At 35.8% G+C, this 20,083-nt stretch overlaps 2 protein-coding genes across 4 annotated transcripts; both read left to right on the plus strand.

Moving 5' to 3' along the window:
- Positions 1 to 11,917: 11,917 nt before the first annotated feature.
- On the plus strand, positions 11,918 to 13,544 carry LOC113313800 (probable purine permease 4). Of its 2 annotated transcripts, XM_026562595.1 has the most exons (2): positions 11,924 to 12,061; positions 12,183 to 13,544. In XM_026562595.1, the coding sequence occupies exon 2, from the start codon at positions 12,191 to 12,193 to the stop codon at positions 13,457 to 13,459; it is 1,269 nt and encodes a 422-aa protein (XP_026418380.1). In that variant the 5' UTR covers positions 11,924 to 12,061; positions 12,183 to 12,190; the 3' UTR covers positions 13,460 to 13,544. The 2 variants fall into 2 exon arrangements, with proteins under 2 accessions (XP_026418372.1, XP_026418380.1); XM_026562587.1 differs by having other exon boundaries at positions 11,918 to 13,544.
- Positions 13,545 to 14,285: 741 nt separating this feature from the next.
- LOC113313811 lies at positions 14,286 to 19,225 on the plus strand. Of its 2 annotated transcripts, none has more exons than XM_026562613.1 (3): positions 14,286 to 14,426; positions 14,521 to 14,658; positions 18,993 to 19,225. In XM_026562613.1, the coding sequence occupies exons 1-3, from the start codon at positions 14,357 to 14,359 to the stop codon at positions 19,007 to 19,009; spliced, it is 225 nt and encodes a 74-aa protein (XP_026418398.1). In that variant the 5' UTR covers positions 14,286 to 14,356; the 3' UTR covers positions 19,010 to 19,225. The 2 variants fall into 2 exon arrangements, with proteins under 2 accessions (XP_026418398.1, XP_026418393.1); XM_026562608.1 differs by having other exon boundaries at positions 14,289 to 14,447.
- The last annotated feature ends 858 nt before the right edge of the window (positions 19,226 to 20,083 follow it).

The following is a 20,083-nucleotide window of genomic DNA, read 5'->3' on the forward strand; positions in this document are numbered from 1 at the left end:
ATTGACCGTTTTAAATGAATATCCTATCTTCATGTGCAAGTTTCTGTTTGTATCTGCTGCTGCTACTACACTACCCTTCTAGTGATCCATAGGCTTCAATTTTCTTATAGATTAACCGTAATCCTGCATCTGATGCTAATTATCTTCCAAACAGTAATATGATTATTGTTTCCCTTTGATTTAAGTTTCAAAGTAACCATCTCTTTCCAGTTTAACATTTCATTGGAGACTAATTTTTTTTGTTTGTTTTAATTTTTGGAGTGCAGTACTGAATGATGACAAGAAACTAGTTAATCTGCCTGTGGCTGTGGGTGGGGACCGGAATCAACTTCAAACATCAAGGAATCGCTTGCTGCCAAATCAAATAGGATCAACTTTATAGTGAACACAACCTTTTGACTCTCAAGCTCTCTCTCTTTCTTTAATGGACAGGTTAGGATGTGCAAGGCTGAATACCCCCCCGTTATAGTTAGAGAACATAATGCACCGTGAAACTTGAAATGCCACTGAGATTGAATTGCTGTAAACAATCATGCAAGTAAATTCAAGGCCCATTTATGTAATACTTCTGAGGCCAGATTCTTGATAATATAATAGAAATTCGTCTTCGGTCTATGAAATTTTTCCTTGTCAGTTATTTGCTTGCCTGTCACTGTAATGTTGTGCATAAGATGTATTGCTTGGAGAAACGTTAATGCTGAAACCTGAAGTTAAAAATGTAGCCCATGTTTTGTTTTAGTTTTCAGAAATCTTGTCTACCGTATCGTTGTTTTGTTTGTCGATCAGTGAAAAACAGTGTTCATTATAGTCTAGCCTGCCTGTTACTAGTGGAAGGAATTTTGGAGTAGTATCATTGGTCCACGTGTGTTTTGGGTCTCACAACACCACGGTCCAGGTATAATAACTGCAAACCGCGCCTACATTCCTTCAGGAGTCAGAATCGTCGTAAGAATCTGCAATGGACATGGATTTAGAACTCACTGATGAACCGAGTCGACTCACCCTCCCTCAATCATCCAAACTTAAAAGCTCAAGCTCCTCTGAAGAAACAATTTTTCTATGAGCGAGTGAAACGCAAACATGGGAGGGCGTGGGACACCGGCCATGCCACCTGCATGTATACACATGCATGAATTAACCAAAATTAAAATTAAAATTAAATTCCTAAACGAATTAAAATTAAAACAAGTTTTAAGTTTCTAAAAAGACTATAATGAGGAAGTTACCAAAAGCAATTTATGTCGAATCCATTTTCACTGCCTATAAAAAAAAAAGATTTCTTTATTTCAAAATGAACCAGAGCAGGCTACTATCCTATCTCTTGTCGCTTATTGTGTGTTTGTGTATATATTTCACCTACTAATCCCTCCAGTTGAGTTCAAAGTTGAGTTCAAAGTTGAGTAGTTTGTATCGGGGGTTTTATCCTGGACACATCTCCGTTCTGGTATATATCATTACTCATTTTTTAGACGTACTTGCGTATTATTGTGTTTTAGGGCAATTTACTAGGCAGGTGGCTCTGCACTCATGTGTCAAATTATATGTTCATTTCGGTCAATTAATTTTTCATTGCTAGATTCATTTAACATTTGTTGTTTCATTGTTACTATTTCCGACAATTTTTAGGGATATCGATGAGTTCTTTAAACCCTCTCCGACTGATTGTGATAATTATATTTTCGTGGTCTTCTGTGTCCACTAAGACCTAGTTGGAGGTCATATAATATACAGGGAGCAAAATTTCCAACAACAAACCTAGAAAGTGCGTGCCAAGTATAAATTGATTTATCACTTGAAATGACGATATGTGAACTTTATCCAACAAGCAAAATAAATGACGATATGTGAACTTTTGAGGATCAACAGAGTGTAGAAGCAACTAAGGTACTAAAATCCCGACTGTTCAAACTTTCGTTAGAAGAAGTAATATGTGCACTATATTGTAATTAATTTTTCGTTCCGCATGTTATAACCCCAAAGGGGTTATAACCCATTTACAAAAAACCCATCCAAACAAAAGTGATACAAAAACCCCAAATATCATAAACTGTCTAAACTACCCTCCCCTAATTCAACCCAAAAGAAACTGAGAAAGAAAACGACCCACTAACGGAAAAAGTTTCTTAAAACCTCCGCTCATGTTCGTTCAAAATCAATCTGTTCGTTCAAAAATCAATCCGCTCCTGTATTCATTCAAAATCAATCTGCTCATCCCTTAGCCAAAATCGTTCAAAATCAATCTGTATTCGTCATCATCTTCTCGATTTTACCTTCTTCTCTTATTCTATGGTTGCGTATTTCAACCACTGCTACAAAATCTGACCTAATTTTTCAACCACAAATGGTGAAGAAACAAAATCAACAGGCGAAAAAGAAAGATGAAAAGCTAAAGAAAATAGCGAAACCATCTCCTAAAGGTAAGAAATCGAACTTGCTTTCAAGTTGATTTCGAGTTTGAATTCAAAAGATTATTAGGTTTCATTTGATTTATGGGTTGGTTTTCTGTTTGCTTTTAGGTTTCATTTCTTAGGTTAGGTTCTGTTTTCATTTGGTTACATCGTTTCTTTGGTTTAGGTTTAGGTTTCAGTTTGTTTGATGTAACCAAATGAAAACAGATTTCAATTGTTTGTATATTTGATGCAACCAGATATTTTTTTTTTCTATTTGATGAAACCATATTTCATTTGTTGTTTATTTGATGAAACCAAAGTATAATCTTTTTTTTTTATGAAACCATTCTGGGTTTCATCATTTTACAACCAATTGGTAAATTGGTTCCACCAATTGTTAATCTGTTAAATCATAATAATATGGTCTTTTTGATGAAACCATTTTTGGTTTCATCACTTTTCATTTGTTAGGTTTAGGTCTGCAAGAATGATGTAACAGATTTGCGATGAAACCAGATATCATTTTCTGTTTCTTAATGAAACCCAAAATTGGTTTCATCATTTTTAGTTATTGGTTTACTTCTAGAGTTGTTATTGGCTGTTGATTTGAATTCAAACTGTGGAGATTGGCGCTATGTTATGTAATCTTATGGTTTCATACAAGTTTCAATTATGCTTATGGTTTCATCACTTTGTTCGTGCTTATGGTTTCATCATTACAAGTTTATGTCTTATGGTTTCATCATTATTATTTATTATTCTCTTATGGTTTAATTTTGGTTTCACAATAGGTAAAAAAAGAGATAAGGAACCATACAGGTGCTCATTGCATCATTTGTGCGAGCTAGCAGTGAAAATTAAGGCGTTGATAAAAAAACAAGCAACTGCATTTGAAAGCTCTTAAATCATGTCCTTTCTGGCGTTTCTTTGAGCCGTTCTATGATGGCGTAATGAACAAAGATGAGCTCATCAAAAAGACAAAAGCAGTAATAATGTTTTTAAGTACAATTGAAAACAGACTTGATGGTAAGCTCCCGTATTGTTTCAAATTAGCAAGATCAAGGAAAATGATTTTGCGGACAATTCCAGAACATTTTGCTGTGACTTTTGGTTTCCAAATGGTGAATTATGTAGAAGCAGACGACATTGATGAAGATCTGGTTAAAAAGGTTAACGTCTTTGTGGCTAATTATTTTGCTGGAAATAAAAAGACAAAAAAACCGATATTGAAAAGCGTATGCTGGAAGCCGCAAATGATGAAACCAGAGCGGATGACTTTGTAAAGTTTTTCGTAATGTTTCTGTTGGTTTCAGTATTTGTCCCTAACAAATGTGGGCAGACTCTCGCAGCAAAGTACTTGTATATGGTGTTTGATATGAACAAGGTGTGCTGGCCGGAAGTCTTCCATGACTATGTACTTGATTCGATAATGACAAACAAAACAGACGTAGAAAATGTTGTTGGTTGTGTAATATACCCTCTGGTAAGTTAAGATTTGTTCTTTTTTTTCATAAGTTCAGTATTTTTTTTCAATAATGGTTGTTGAATAATAAGCGACTTGTTTTTGATGATTAATTTGAATATTGGTTGTTGTTGTTTTTTTGCAGTATTGGTTGGCAGAGATGACAAAGATCGCACAAAGAAAGCATGGGCTAGACAAGTATCCGAGGTTTGCTAGATGGAACCTTAGCAACATTTGTCAACAAGTATTGTCTAACTTCGAGAATCTTGAAGAAAAAACAGAACTTTGGTCTAAGGTAAATATTTACTTAGAAGATTTACTTTTCTGATGGAACCAATTTTGGTTTCATCAAAAATTCTAGCTGAATTTTTGTTTTTTAGATAACTTCGAGGGTTTTATTTGATATTTTTGTTAGACAATATTCGAAATCTTCGAAGGTTTTATTAGATTATTGCTATGAGTTCTTACCATTACTTGTTACCATTAAAAATGCTTTTCTTGGAATGTCGTCTGTTTTATTTTAAACGAATTTTGGTAAATATTTTCTTGTTCAGATTAACTTTTTTGATGAAACCAGTTTTGGATTTATCAAAATTTTTAGCTGAAACCAATTTTTCTTGTGTACTGCAGGAGAATATTGGTCACCGAAAGGGATCATTCTTGCTTCAGTATGACGAATCAGAAATGCGCTTGGCTGATCCCGTAGATGAAGTGGAAATTGTTGTGCCAGATGAAGAAAATGAAGTGCCGATTAAAGTGCAAGATGAAGAAAATGTTGGTGCTAGCAGTGAAGCTAACTCCTTCAAAGCCAAATACCAATTTGCACGAGCATTGATTGAAAAGCTTAGGACCAATACTACATATGTTCTTTCTAAAGAAGAAGAATCACTGCTGGAAAAATATGATGCCGAGGACAGGGAACAACAACTGGTACAAAGATAGATTTGATTTTTCTTAGTAACAATTGAATTACTCGCATATATTAAAATTTTCTTATACATTTCATCATTTTTTTGATGAAACCAGATTTGGTTCCATCATTCTTTTGATGGAACCAAATTTGGTTTCATCATTTCAAGTTAATATTTGTTTGATGAATTGGCCAGTTCTTTTTATTCTTTCAGAAGTTTTTGATTTTTACAGCATTAGGTTTTGACACAGGAAGATGAAAAATAAAATAACTTAGGTATCTTAATATTGCAGGTTATAACAAGGGATGTTAACATGATAAATGAACAAGAATCTGAACAAGAGCAGGTCATATCTTCTTCGTCGAAGACAGTCACAGATGATGAACAAGAAGGAGATGGTACTGAGTTGACTCCAAATAATATCGAGGATATCAAGGTGGCAGAGCGGGTTGAATCTGAAATGGAGAAAGCTACTTCATCGATGCTAGTCACCAATGATGAACAAGAAGGAGAGGGTACTGAGTTGACTCCAAATACCGTTGAGGATATCAAGGTGGCAGAGCGGGTTGAATCTGAAATGGAGAAAGCTACTTCATCGATGCCAGTCACCAATGATGAACAAGAAGGAGAGGGTACTGAGTTGACTCCAAATACCGTTGAGGATATCAAGGTGGCAGAGCGGGTTGAATCTGAAATGAGAAAAGCTTCTTCGTCGATGCCAGTCACCAATGATGAACAAGAAGGAGAGGGTACTGAGTTGACTCCAAATACCATTGAGGATATCAAGGTGGCAGAGCGGGTGGAATCTGAAATGAGCAAAGCTTCTTCGTCGATGCCAGTCACCAATGATGAACAAAAAGGAGAGGGTACTGAGTTGACTCCAAATACCGTTGAGGATATCAAGGTGGCAGAGCGGGTGGAATCTGAAATGAGCAAAGATTCTTCGTCGAAGCAAATTATTGAACAAGAAGAAAACGAAACTCAATTTGTAATTGATTAAGATGTTATCAGGAAAATGGAATACGAATACAATAAGAAAGGTTGTTCTTCGTCAAAGCCAAATGTTGAAAGCGTATACTACTACCCAGCTGTAAAGATGGCGAATGATTTACTTGAGTTAGAGAATGAACAACCTGGATTTGATTTAGGACTGTCGCAGTGTGACAGTCAAGAGAAAGGACAGGGAGAACTCAGTGCTGCGCAAAGGATGAGTAACATGGTTACAAGAATGAGGGAAGACAAAAGGAATTTGGTTCCACCTATCAGAATGCAGGATTACAACACCAGTGTGAAAAAAAGAAGAAAGGTTACAGCTCGTAAGTGCAAGGAGAACAAGAAGGTGCAGGAAGTACAGGGGGTGAAGTTGAAACCAGTTGATAACTTGAAGATCTTGAAAGTACTCAACAAAAATGAGAAACCCCTCGTGACCACTTTTTTCAGAAAGAACAATGAAAGGTAATTGGGAAATAACTGATGTAACCAAGACTGGTTTCATCAAAATTTTGTTCCAAGTTATGCATTGTTTCTCCTTTTTTATCCATCATTGACTAGATTTTTAAAAAATAAAATTAACAGGTCAACGGCGTGGGAGCATTTAAATCTTCAATTACATATATCGGGGAAGATGATGGATAATTTGATGAGAGAGGGTGACGTCGCAGGAGACATTATAGAGTTCTACATTTTGAAGCTGCAAAACAACATCAAAAAAAATGAGTTGAAACAAGATGGTTCTCCAAAGTACCAGAGAGTTGTGTTTATAAGCACATTTGCCTATGTAAGTTTACTCCGAAATTCTTTAATGTAAATTTTTTGGCATAAAAAATAGTTGTGGAAAACAAAAAATGATGTTGTTTATATGGTTAATTTTGATGGAACAAAGTTTGGTTTCATCAAACTTGCATGTCTGTAACTAATTAAGGAGCTTTTATCTGGTATTTTGTTTCAGACATGTCACTCATTAGGAAAGAAATGTGGTGCTGTAATAGAAGGCTTCATCGACAAAATGGATTATAGCGTGCGGTTTTTGTTCGTTCCGTTGCTGACATCACTTGGAGATGTAAACCATTGGACATTGCTTACTTTTGATTTTGAAACTGGGGAATTTTATCACTACAACTCCTTGGCTTCCACGGGAGAGGAATGCAGAAAAAGTGCTGAAAGCATGAAACAACGTATAATATCAGCATTTGCACAATACGACGCAAAGCTCCCCTGTGATCAGCAGGCAAGTCATCCAACAACATACTCTTTGCACAACCCTACATGTTGTGAACAAATAGGGTAAGTTATGTTTGGAAGTTTATAGTTCACATATGCATATGCTTGAAATCATTACATCACTTGTAACCGAATGCTTTACATATAGATACTAATATCAGAACACTCTCAGCTAGTCACTTTGTAACAATTGAGACATTGTTTTGGTTTTTCAGGAACGATTGTGGCCTGCATGTTTGCTATTACATGAAGAGCCTCTTGAAAGGAAACATGTCTACAAATGATATACGAGAAAAGGTGCATAATATGAGACCAAAGTTGGCGTTGAAGATACTCCTTGACAATATAGAATAATACTCGCATGTCGTGCCCGTCCTATTGAACATTCAGTTTTAGTTGAATTTTAAATTACTTTTGAAATGGTTATTGTAATGATGATACTCCTTGACATACAGTTCTCCTTGCAGATTCAAGTTTTAGTTGAAGTTTAAAGTACTTGTGAAATGGTTACAGTTTATATAAAAAACGATTTCGTGCTATTTCAGTTGTATTTCCTTAAAAGCTTATGTCTACAGAAATATGATGTCTCATTTTTATAAAAACTATCCATAAATGATGTGTCATATATTTGCGGCACCAATAAACAGTAAACAAAACATCATCTACTGTGTTGTCAAAAAATATAGAAGAAAAAGTGACAGTAAAACAATGGTTCCACCAAAATAAGATGAAACCCTTTCTAGTTTCATCAAAAAAATGATGAAACCTGATTCGGTTACACCAAACTATAAAGGCCTGTAAAAATTCTGAAAAAATTAAACTTAATCAAACTTATTATTCTTAGACAAAATATAAAATGAAAACACCTGCAGCATATTAACTTCTAAAAACAAAAATATATGAAATAGTAAATGAAACACATATTGTAGTCTAGCAAACGAAACTAAGAGTAAAATTCGATGACTTGCAGGAACCACATATTGTAGTCTAGTCGAAATGACTACAAGTTCTCATGAAATCTGACGAGAAGGGCATGTCCGTTTATTATGGGTGGTCAAAACCTTGCAGGAACCACAGGTTCTCATCTTCTTATTGGCAACTGAACCTGTATTAGGAATTCTCTTCTTCTTCGATGGACGTCCTGGTTGTGGTCCATTATTCGGACCAAAAACCATCGATTTCGGGGACACTGTCACGGGCTTTTCGACTGTGGGAACAGGATTGATTGCATGTTTATACGATTCTCGGTAGAACTTTACTGTAAAGTAGTGCTCAACATAATTGTAAGGATCTTCTCCATTCACCATGATGCAACGGACAGCATGGGCACACGGGAAACCGTCAATACGCCAACGGTTGCAAGAACATGTTCTTCTTTTCAAATTGACAGTATGTGTTAATGAAGCATGAACTTCAAACACATATTCCGACGACTTGGTGACTTGGTAGTTACATCCATGCATCTTGTTGTCGTGGAGTAGAGCTTCATATTCTGGACATAGAGTTTGACGCCATTTCATTAAGTTAGCAGAGTCCTCGCGACGTTTACACATTTGGTCCATTAGCTTCACCCTGATCTCATAAACCATGATGGCTATAGGCTTCTCTCTCTCTTCAACGACCGAACCATTGAAACTCTCAGCAATATTTGAACACAACCTACCATATCGTCGACCCTTGAAGAAAAAACTTGCCCATTTATCAAGAGGAGCTCTACTTAGATAGTCTTGTAACTTCTGATTTTGAACCTTCCTCAACTTATCCCAATTCTCTGAAAATTCTTTATGAGTAGAAGCATACGCACATTTCTTAAACAGTCCCAATACATATTTGTTATAAACTTTGCAACTCTTTGGTAAGCATGTATTGATATTGCATTCCATATGCCAGTAGCACCAACCATGAAAAGCCTCAGGAAAAACAATAGGAATTTGTGTTACCAATCCAATACCTCGATCACTCACAAAAGTAAGCTTTGGTCGCAAAGGAGAAAGGACTTTCTTCAAATTACCCAAAAACCATTTCCAGTTCGCTTCATTCTCCGATGAAACCACACCATAAGCAAGAGGGAAGATTTCTGTAACATGAACAGAAAGCATAACACAAGCATAAGATGCGATGAAAACCAAACATAAAAAATGATGAAACCAACATAAAAAAAATGATGAAACCAACATAAAAAAATGATAAAAACCTTACCATCATTTCCGGTTAGACCTGTTGCTGCCATCATATGACCAAGGTACTTGCTTTTCAAGTGAGCCGCATCAACGAATAATACAGGACGACAGAAATTGAATCCACGACTACAAGCTTCAAAACAGATAAACATCCTCTGAAAATTATTGGTCCCTTCTTCAACTTCCAAAACCACGTGAGAACCAGGATTGGTTTCAATCAACTTGTTTTTATACCAGTTCAAGAACATAAAAGATTTCTCGTTCTCTCCCCATGAAGTATTCAGTGCATGCTTCTTACCTGCGTATGCATAATAACGACTAATGTCAAATCCGAAGTCTCTCGTAAAAGATTCCATAATATGCTTAGTTTTCTTATTAGGATCCTGTTTAATTTCATCAATAATCAAGCTACTAACTAGTTTCTTCGATATCCGTGGCATGTTAACAAATCCACCAACACAAGTATGCTGATTATTTAGTTCCTTGATAATAAAAGGACTTCCTACAACACCATCAACAGACACAGCATATAAATGCCAGTCACATTTCTCCTCTTTGTTCTTATTAGCACAACGTGCACCAATCCTCAACTTCTCATTCCTATATACCATGTATTCATAACCAGCTGCTGCGTGATACTTCTGTAAATCACAACGAACTTGTTCAACACCTCCCGGAAACAACTGTTCAACTCCTTGAAAGAGATGTAACCAGTGAGCAGACTTCAACGGTTCCTTAATTTTATCTGAAACATCATAATCAATCCGTGGCTTCTCAAAAGGTATAATTCCAGAACTTTGTGGCTGGTCATCAAAAGCTATAATTCCTGAACTTATTGAACCAGAAATCTCAGTTTTATGACTAACGAGTAACTCCATAATCCCTTCTTTATTATACATACTAAATAGAGCCAAACATTGAAGATCAAAATCAGAATGAATGACCTTTTGCTGATCATCAACCATGTGAAAAATTTCCATAGAAGGAGGAGAGAATTCACACCAACTTGAGCATATACTAGTCTTCAAATTAGCAAAAGACTCTTGGAGGCCAATACGAAGAGTTAAACAATCTTCTTTGTGACATACAAGTGCGAGAACAGAATCCATAATCTACAGAACAAAATGATGAAACCAAAAACAGTTTCACCAGATGTGAATATCAACAACAATTTTTTTTTTTTGAAAAACAGTTCCAAAGAGATGGAATCCTTCATAAGAACATCAACACAAACATAAAAAATCATATGCTAACATCAATTCAGTTTATTCGACAAGAGTGACTAGCAAATTCACACAAACAAAATCAAAAATCAACACAAAAAAGAGAATTGAATACCTGAAAAGTTGATTGATTCCTTGAAGACGAAGATTAATATGAAGACGAAGATGATCAACACGAAGTTGATTGATTGTTCAGCTGGATTCTTCAATTCGAGATTCAATTTCAACTTGAAAAGCGGAAATATGATTTCAGCTAAACTGAATTGCAACCAGATCTCGAATAACGAATTGGATTCTTCTCTTATTCGAACAACTACGTTTATCTTCTCTTCTTCGAACAACTGAATTGGATTCTTCTACGTATCTCGAATAAACAGATCTCAAAACTTGTAGCTTCTCTTCCGGTTCTTCAATCAAACAAACCTAAAATTGCTCTCTCAATTTTTGAATTGAAATTGGGAGAAGATGATGACGAATCTTTGAATTGAAACGAAAAGAACGAAGAAAACTAGGAAAGAAGAATCACACTTTTTCTGAATCTGATTTGTTCGGTTCAGAGAGGAAAAAAATCTTCTTGTTTCCGCCAAACTTTCCTTTAAAAGTGTTTTTATATGCGGAAGGTTAATTTTGGAATTTAGAAATCAAATCAAAAACTGAATTTTAAAAATTTTGTTTGAATTGGGGTTTTTGTCCCAGTTTTGTTTGAAACGGTTTTTATTTGTTAAAAATAATATGACCGGTTTTTTCTTATCACTAGTTTGTTCACCTAGGGGTTTTGTCACTAGTTTTGTTAATTTTTTTCAAAAATAGTTTATATCTTGCAAGATGAATCCCGCGACTTATCCGGATTGAAACCGAATCCGCCCAATGGGCTACCCAATGCTAATCCGAGGGTTGGGATCTCACCAATTTTGTTTCAATCGTCATAATCCGTGGAATCCCCGGCACTTCCGTTAATTTTTATGCCGCATGATTCAACCCAAATTTTGTGTGTCAAACAATTGATTTTTTTTCTTTCTTTTTCAAACATTTCGAGGTGTCCGTTTGAATCTTTCTTAAATATTCATGATAATCCTGCTTCTAATGCTACCAAGAAACTAATAATTCAACTTTAACAATAAATGATCTTCCAAAAGTAATATTTCTCATTGATATAAATTTGGAATGGCTAGCTTTATCTTTTGAACTTGACATTTTTCATTGGAGACCAGTTCTTTTTGTTTGTTTTGGATGATGACAACAAAACAACAGTTTAAACTTTAAACTGCCTCCTGTGTGAGTGGGGATCGACATCAATCAACTTCAAACCCCAGCCTATATACCAAATCATGCTAATAGTATCAACTTTATGCCGTGACAATGTACACGAGAATTCACAAACCTTTTGACTCTCTGCGTCTGTTTGAGGATGTGCCATTATAATTTAGCATAAGAGGGGCACGTGGCTGAGTTTTGTTCTACATGAATTAATGAGAGAGAGGGTGGTCGGAGATCACAATAAACATTATAAATATGGAGAGGTATATCAGCAAACCACAAACAAACCCAAATTAATTTTGATTTTGCATTATTTGTTGCTTTTGCTTTTTGGTGCATCACTAATTTCTTTTCTTTGTAGGATCTTTCTATAAACTAAGCACTATGAGATCCTAATTTAATGGTTTCAGTTTTTTAAGTATGTACTTTGTCCCCCTTTCTCATTCTCGTTCCGTCTCTCTGAATTACTTTAATATTTTTTTCTTTATTTGCTTGTGTTAATCAAATTTTAATGGATCCCAACCCACCACCACCACCAGACTGTAATATGGTCATCATCAACAAGAATGACGGAGGAATAAATATCATGCAACACCAAGAGGAGGACTATCAAGAAGATCACCACTCTTCATCATCAATGAGCGTTAATACCGAAACTGCTCTGTTTGTCACTGAATCTACAACAGATCAACCCAAAGCAACATCACTAGGTAATATAAATGATAACATCAAAAACAGTTGTAGACGAGATCTTCGTTACTGGATTCTACTAGTGATCACTTACGCAGCCCTTGTGGTGGGTTCAGTCTCATCGAGTTTACTTTCAAGGTTTTATTTCATCCATGGTGGTTCAAGCAGATGGGTTTCGGTTCAATCTGCTGGTTTTACTATCCTCCTCATCCCCATGCTATTCAACAAGGATCATAACAAACCATGGCCCTTTTCAAGCTTCACTCTTAAACTGTTGTTAATATCAATAGGCATAGGTCTTATGCTTGGGGTTAATAATTTGTTATTCTCATGGGGCGTATCTTATCTTCCTGTTTCAACTGCATCTCTTCTGCTGTCAACTCAATTAGCTTTCAATCTTATCCTCTCCGTAATCATCGTCAAACAAAAAGTAACCTTCAAAAACCTAAACTGCGTGGTTCTGCTAACCCTAAGTTCAGTGTTATTGGCTTTGACACACAGTCACGATAGGCCCGAGGGTGTCTCTCAAAAGCAATACTTTTTGGGATTCTTTTCTATTCTGGGTGCGGGTTTGCTGTTCGCTCTGTACCTACCGCTTGTCGATATGATTTACAGCAGAAACGTCAAGAGTTATCAGTTAGTGATGGAAATGCAGTTTGTTACGGAATTGGCAGCGACGGTGCTGGCGACGGTTGGGATGTTGGCGGATGGTGGATTTGGGGAGATGAAAAGAGAGAGCGTGAGCGGTTTCAATCTCGGTACAGCTAGTTACTGGCTGACGATTGGGTTCACGATATTTTGTTGGCAATTTACTTTCATGGGTACGGCGGGGTTAGTGTTCCTTACGACGTCACTGAACAGTGGGATATGCATGACGGCGATACTATCGATGAACGTGGTTGGTGGAGTATTGGCTTATGGCGATTCGTTTGGTGGGGCCAAGGCGATTTCTACAGTGCTGTGTGTTTGGGGGTTTTCTTCTTATCTCTATGGTGAATACATTAAGATGAAGGACTGTAAAAAGAAATCATTACTAGAAGAAGAAGATGGTGATATAGGGGAAGAAAATAGAATCGAAATGAAGCCGATGAATCATAATCAAGATTCACGTAACTGTTTTAATTGAACATTACTAAATATTAATCCATATTCATCCATACCTTATAATCAATTAATTAATATTTAGCAGCAGCAAAATGCTATACATGTTTCAACTTTAATTGCGGTTATAATGTACACTTAAAGATTTCCAAAGCACAAAAACTTATGCAGATTTTTCTCCGGTATTTATTTATTTATGTACATGCATCACAAGTGATCCCATCTGCACTGATTTCGAGCATTAGAAATCACGAAAGGATCAATCCCGATTCCCGGGATACCAGCTAGAAAAGATATTAGATAAGCACACAGTTACTAGTTACCCAAGCATGTCGTTTATAGCTAGCTATCAAAGAATGCATCAACCCTTTCTGTACTAAAAAAATATCAGTATTCCCAGCTTGACAAAAAGATATGAATCCATGTAATGGAGATTAATTGGAAATGAGCTAACTGTAGTTACAGAAAGAAATTTCGTCAAGAAACACAGAGATATTATGGAGAAGAAAGTAGACTCGTGATATTATATGCATTGCATGGCCAGGTGCTGCTGCTGCTAATATGGATATGAATATGACGGACTACCAACCAACCAACCAATAGCTACATGAATCTCGTGCTAAACAGATAAAAGTTAAATCAGATGTAGAAAATTTTAAAGCTCGATGATGTTGAGGTGGGAGAAAGATATTGTCCTGAATAATCCTGATCAAATGCAAACAAAATTGTTGGACGCAAAAACAGCACAGGTATGATTGGGCCCTGGGCTTTTCACAGGATGAAAATGGAAACGGAGGGCACGGCACGTTTAGAGTTAACACGTGCTGCAAGCAGTGAGATTTAATTTGGGGATAGGAGCTGAAAGGAAGAATTCAGAAATCAAATCCAGGTAAATTAAACAAGATCAAAGAAGAAGAAGAAGATGCCTGTGACGGCGACGATGGTAGGAGCGGTACTAGGGTTGGGTACACAGATGTACTCTAATGCCCTCCGTAAACTTCCTTACATGAGGCGTATGTTGCTGCTCTTTTCTTTTAACCTAATTTCTTCATTTTCATCTGATTTCTGATTTGATTTTCATTTCAGATCCATGGGAGCATGTATTGGGTATGGGTCTTGGAGCTGTATTCGTAAATCAGCTGGTCAAATGGGATGCTCAGCTTCAAGTTGATCTTGACAAGATGCTTGACAAAGCTAAGGCTGCTAATGAGCGTCGCTACTTTGGTATTATTCTCATTTTCCTCTTTTCATTTTACTCAATTTTCCACTCTTAATAATTTGTTATGTCAATTTAGGGCTTTCTGAAGTTTCATGGTATAAAATGATAGATGCGTTTTTATAAGAGAAGACTAATCTATCTATGTCTTTCACTAGTTTGTTATTTCCTCAATGATAGCGCCCTAACAAAGGGTTTAGACTGTTTAGTTAGAACATTTTACATAGACAGATTAGTTGTGCCATGAAACGAAATGCCCTCAATAACTACATTTTTGCACTTGAAATACTTCAAATCTCTGCTAGCCTTAAAGGTCTTTTTAGATTATCCCGCCTTGATAGGTGCTGCTTCTTTGTGCAAAAGAAGATCCCGAAATTATTAGGAATTGACATATGTACAGAATAGAGTTATCATTTTGAATCACTGTTTTTTTTTTCAATACTGGATGTTTTTGAGATCCAATTCCTGGGGGGTATAGGTCCATAGAAACACGCACATTGCGTATGAATAATAACATTAAAAGAACAGATGATTGAGTTTCAAATAGTGAAGAAGACGCTGATATATCTGTGTTAATCAATGAGAGATTGCTCTCATTTTAGGTAGACCTGGAACAGTTGACAGTGTAACTCTTAAAGCCTTGCCACATTGAAAGTCATGGAACTCAGACTTCTTATGGAATTTGAGGAGCTTGATGTACGAACCATGCCTGAACTTGAAGTTCAGTGTAAAAAATTAGATAGACAAATTATGATTCTCTTGCAAACAAGACAACATTTTAGAAGAAGTTAGGTTGCCACATACCTCAGTTTATTCCAGTTATGTAGTAAGATTGAAAGTGTCATAGATCAGAGAATGCTTGGTTTCACTACGAAGCTTACTTAGATGTCAATAAGAATTAAAGTTGATTCAGTACCTCTACTCCCCATTTTCCGTTTAAAAACCCACGAAACAGCAATAGTTTAAAACGTAAAGATGTATATGGTAGATTACAAGACATGTCAATTCTGAGTGTAAATATTTGGTTTAGTATGTATAAAATAAAATGTAGCTGAACTTTCACTTGTCAATCCAACTTTATATTCATGTTCTTAACTCCCATCAAAAGACCCCTCCAATCTTGTCTATGTGTTATCTTTTCGTGCGGAACTTCTTCAAGTTTAAGCAGACATCCGTAGGGGTAGCATATCAAGATGTTGCTGATTTGTGAATCTCTGAGTTAACACACTCACATGCTTAAACCAATGTTACTCTTTTTGGACTCAAATGTTGCAATTCTGTGAAATTGACGGTTCACATAGTTTTGCCGGTAGAACAAATAAAGAGTTTGAGTCTGTTCCACATCAACTGTCTGCGTGTTTGTTGAAATTCTGATAAGCTAACTCACTGTTACTAGTGTATTTTCACTTTTCACCACTTTAACCCTGTGACCCCAATAAAACCAGATACTTTCTCTCTTTTTATTTGCTGTTAAATTTTCAGTCTCATTTCCTTTTAGTGTAGAAATTGTATGAATCACTTAACATTGTAACTTTATATGTATGCTACATCTCATTACGTTTGATTATCTTGTTTCTTTAGACTTATTAGTTAGACCATTTTACACAGATAGATTAGTCGTGTCATGAGACAATGCCATCAATAACTACATTTCTGCACTTGAAATACTTCAAATATGTGACCGCCTTGACAGGTGCTACTTCTTTAGTCTAAAGGAAGATCCTGAAAGTATTAGCAATTGACATATGTATAGAATAGAGTTATCATTCAAGTCACTGGCTTTTTAAATACTAAATGTCTTTGAGTTCCAAGCTCTTGGTAGTATAGGTCCATAGAAACACACTCATCGGATATAAAAAAAATGATTGAATTTCAGATAGTGAACAAGACGCTGATATATCTGTGTTATCTTATCAATGAGAGATTGGTCTCATTTTGGGTAGACCTGGAATAGTTAACAGGGTAACTCGTAAAGCCATGGCCACATTGAAAGTCATGGAACTCAGACTTCTTAAGGAATTTGAGGAGCTTGATGCACGAACCATACCTGAAATTCAGTGTAAAAAATTAGATAGAGAAGTAATGATTCTCTTGCAAACAAGAACAACATTTTAGAAGAAGTTAGGTTGCCACATATCTCAGTTCATGCCAATTATGTAACAGGAATGAAAGTGTCAAAGAGCAGAGAATGCTTGGTTTCACAACGAAGGTTTCTTAGATGTCAATAAGAAACGAAGTTGTTACAGTAACTCTAGTCCCCATTTTCCGGTTAAAAACTCATGAACAGCAGCAGTTTAAAACTTAAAGGTGTATATGGTAGCTTAGAAGACATGTCAAATCTGGGCGTAAATATTTGTTTATGTATAAATTAAATGTGGCTGAACATCCATGTTCTTGACTCCCATCAAAAGACCACCTCCAGTCTTGTCTATATGTTATCTTTTCATGAGGAACGTCTCCAAATTTAAGAAACAACCAAAAGTTTAGCATATCAAGATGTTGCTTATTTGTGAATTTCTGAATTTACCCCATCCACTTCCTTACACCTATGTTACTTTTTTTTTATGGCAAATGTTTCAATTCTGTAAAAATTTGACGATTCACATTGTTGAGCCAGTAGAACGAGTAAGGAGATTGAGTCTGTTTCCCATCAACTCTATGCCTGCTTGTTAAAATTCTGATATACTAACTCTGTGTTTTTTAGTGTATTTCACTAGTTAGTTACTTGCCTATAAGAAAGATTAGTTGTGTCATGAAACAAAATTCCCTCAGTAACTACATTTCTGCACTTGAATTGCTTTAAATCTGTGCTGGCCTGCTTATTACAAAATTATCCCACCTTGGTAGGTGGTACTTCTTTAGTCTAAGGGTAGATCCTGAAAGTATTAGCAATTTGCATATGTACAGAATAGAGTTATCATTTAACTGGCTTTTTGAATGCGGAATATTTTTGAGTTCCAAACCCTGGGGGGTAAAGGTCCATAGAATAACAAAATAAACAAATAAATGATTGAATTTCATGTAGTGAAGAAGATGCTGACTGGCGTATCTTTGTTGTTTGATCAATGAGAGACTGCTCTCATTTTAGGTAGACCTGGAACAGTTAACAATGTAACTCTTAAAGCCAGGGCCACATGAAAGTCATGGAACTCAGACTCTGTATAGAATTTGAGGAGCTTGATGGACGAACCATATCTGAAATTCAGTGTAAAAAATTTAGATGAACAAATAATGATTATCTTGCAAACAACATTTTGGAAGAAGTTAGTTTGCCACATACCTCAGTTAATTTCAGTTATGTAGTAAGATTGAAAGTGTCATAGATCAAGGAATGCTTGGTTTCACAACAAAGTTTTCGTGGATGTCAATGAGAAATGAAGATACAGTAACTCTAGTCCCCACTTTCCGGTTAAACCCATGAAACAGCAGTAGTTTAAAACTTAAAGCCATGGCCACATTGAAAGTCATGGAACTCAGATTTCTTATGGAATTCGTGGAGCTTGATGCACGAACCATACCTGAAATTCAGTGTAAAAAATTATATAGACAAATAATGATTCTCTTGCAAACAAGAACAGCATTTTAGAAGAAATTAAGTTGCCACGTACCTCATTTCATGCCAATTATGTTATAAGAATGAAAGTGTCAAATAGCAGAGAATGTTTGGTTTCACAATGAAGGTTTCTTAGATGTCAATAAGAAATGAAGTTGATACAGTAACTCTAGTCCCCATTTTCCGGTTAAAAACCCATGAAACAGCAATCTTTTAAAGCTTAAAGATGTATGTGGTAGATTAGAAGACATGTCAAATCTGAATGTAAATATTTGGCTGAGTATGTATGCAATAAAATGTTGCTGAACTTTCATATGTCAATCCTCAATCCAAGTTTATATTGTTCTTCGTTTCCCTCCAATCTTGTCTATGTGTAATCTTTTCATGAGAAACTTCTCCAAATCTAAGCAAGCAATCAAAGGTGTAGCACAAGATGTTGCTTATTTGTGAATTTCTGAATTAACTCCATTCACATCCTAACACTTGTGTTACTCCTTTTTGGAGGCAAATGTTTCAATTCTGTGAAATTGACAGTCCACATAGTTTAACCAGTAGAACAATCAAGTTCGTTTGAGTCTGTTTCACATCAACTATCTGCAGGTTTGTTGAAATTCTGATATACTGATTCACTGTGACCCCAATAAAACCAGTTACTTTCTCTCTTTTATTTGATGTAAAAATTTCTGTCTCACTTCCTTTTAGTGTAGAAATTGAATGAATAACTTGACATTGTAATTTTATATGTATGCTACATCTCATTACGTTTGATTATCTTGTTTCTTTCGACAGATGAAGATGAGGATTAGCAGATACTTGTGATGAGACGTGGAGGACATTCTGAACTGTGTTTGTCTGTCCTTAAAACTTTTGTAGAAAAGATTGTGGCTGTATGCTCCAATTTAACTGTTTTGTGGTTTGATATTTTCAAGTACTCAAATTTGAGAATGGAATAAATAAGTAACTTGATGTTGGATACACAAATTTGAATTGGTCGATATCAATATGAAGACTGTTTTTGGGCATACCCAAATCTTTTAGGGCATACTAAATAAAGACAAAATAGGATGTAAATATCAAATTCAATAACCCCTTAGCCAAATATTTTTTGTAATGGTATCCTTTTAGGGTTAGTATTAATTAATGATTAGTTATAATAATTCTGATTAATGAGTAATGATTAATGATTAGTGATTAAGATAATTTAGTTATATATGTTTGAGTAGATGAAAACCTTTGAGGAAGAAAAAATGTTAATGGTTTGGCTTATATAATGAAAATCGTATCAGCCGAACTGTTTATATACACTTTCAGGCTGAAAATTTGAAGAACAGTTCGGCTTAAAAAACAACAACATTATGTGCCGAACCTAGGTTCGGCCCACAATTCACGTAAATTATGCGCCGAACCTTGATCTGAAACCTGGATATCGACAACTAATGAACAGTTCGGCTTAAAAAACAACAACATTATGCGCCGAACCTAGGTTCGGCTCACAACTTACCTAAATCATGCGCCGAACCTTGATCTGAAACCTGGATATTGACAACTAATGAACAGTTCGGCAAGCTGGAAGTGTTATTGTTATGAGCCGAACCAACTAGTTCGGCTTGTTTAAAAATATCATAATGAGCCGAACCTAGTCCTGTGTGATATGGAAGAAAAATTATGTGAGGTTCGACACATATTACGATTGTCGAATACGCCGAACCCCTATACATCTTTATCTGTGACTAGATTCGGCTTGAAATTTCATGAACTTTCATGCCGAACTGTTCATATACACTTACATGAAGCTTTGGTGAAGAACAGTTCGGCTAAACACGCAACTCAATTTTGTGCCGAACCCAACATCGTAAGAAGAAGAGTTCGGCTAGAGGAGG

This window comes from Papaver somniferum, chromosome 1 (genome assembly GCF_003573695.1).
Source record: "Papaver somniferum cultivar HN1 chromosome 1, ASM357369v1, whole genome shotgun sequence".
NCBI classification, from domain to species: Eukaryota; Viridiplantae; Streptophyta; class Magnoliopsida; order Ranunculales; family Papaveraceae; genus Papaver; species Papaver somniferum.

Excerpts from the sequence above, each read along its gene's own strand:
- LOC113313800 (XM_026562587.1), top strand. The coding sequence starts at position 12,155 with ATGGATCCCAACCCACCACCACCACCAGACTGTAATATGGTCATCATC.
- LOC113313811 (XM_026562608.1), top strand. The coding sequence starts at position 14,357 with ATGCCTGTGACGGCGACGATGGTAGGAGCGGTACTAGGGTTGGGTACA. Across the intron at positions 14,448-14,520 it reads TAAACTTCCTTACATGAGGC|ATCCATGGGAGCATGTATTG; the intron begins GTATGTTGCTGC and ends TTTTCATTTCAG.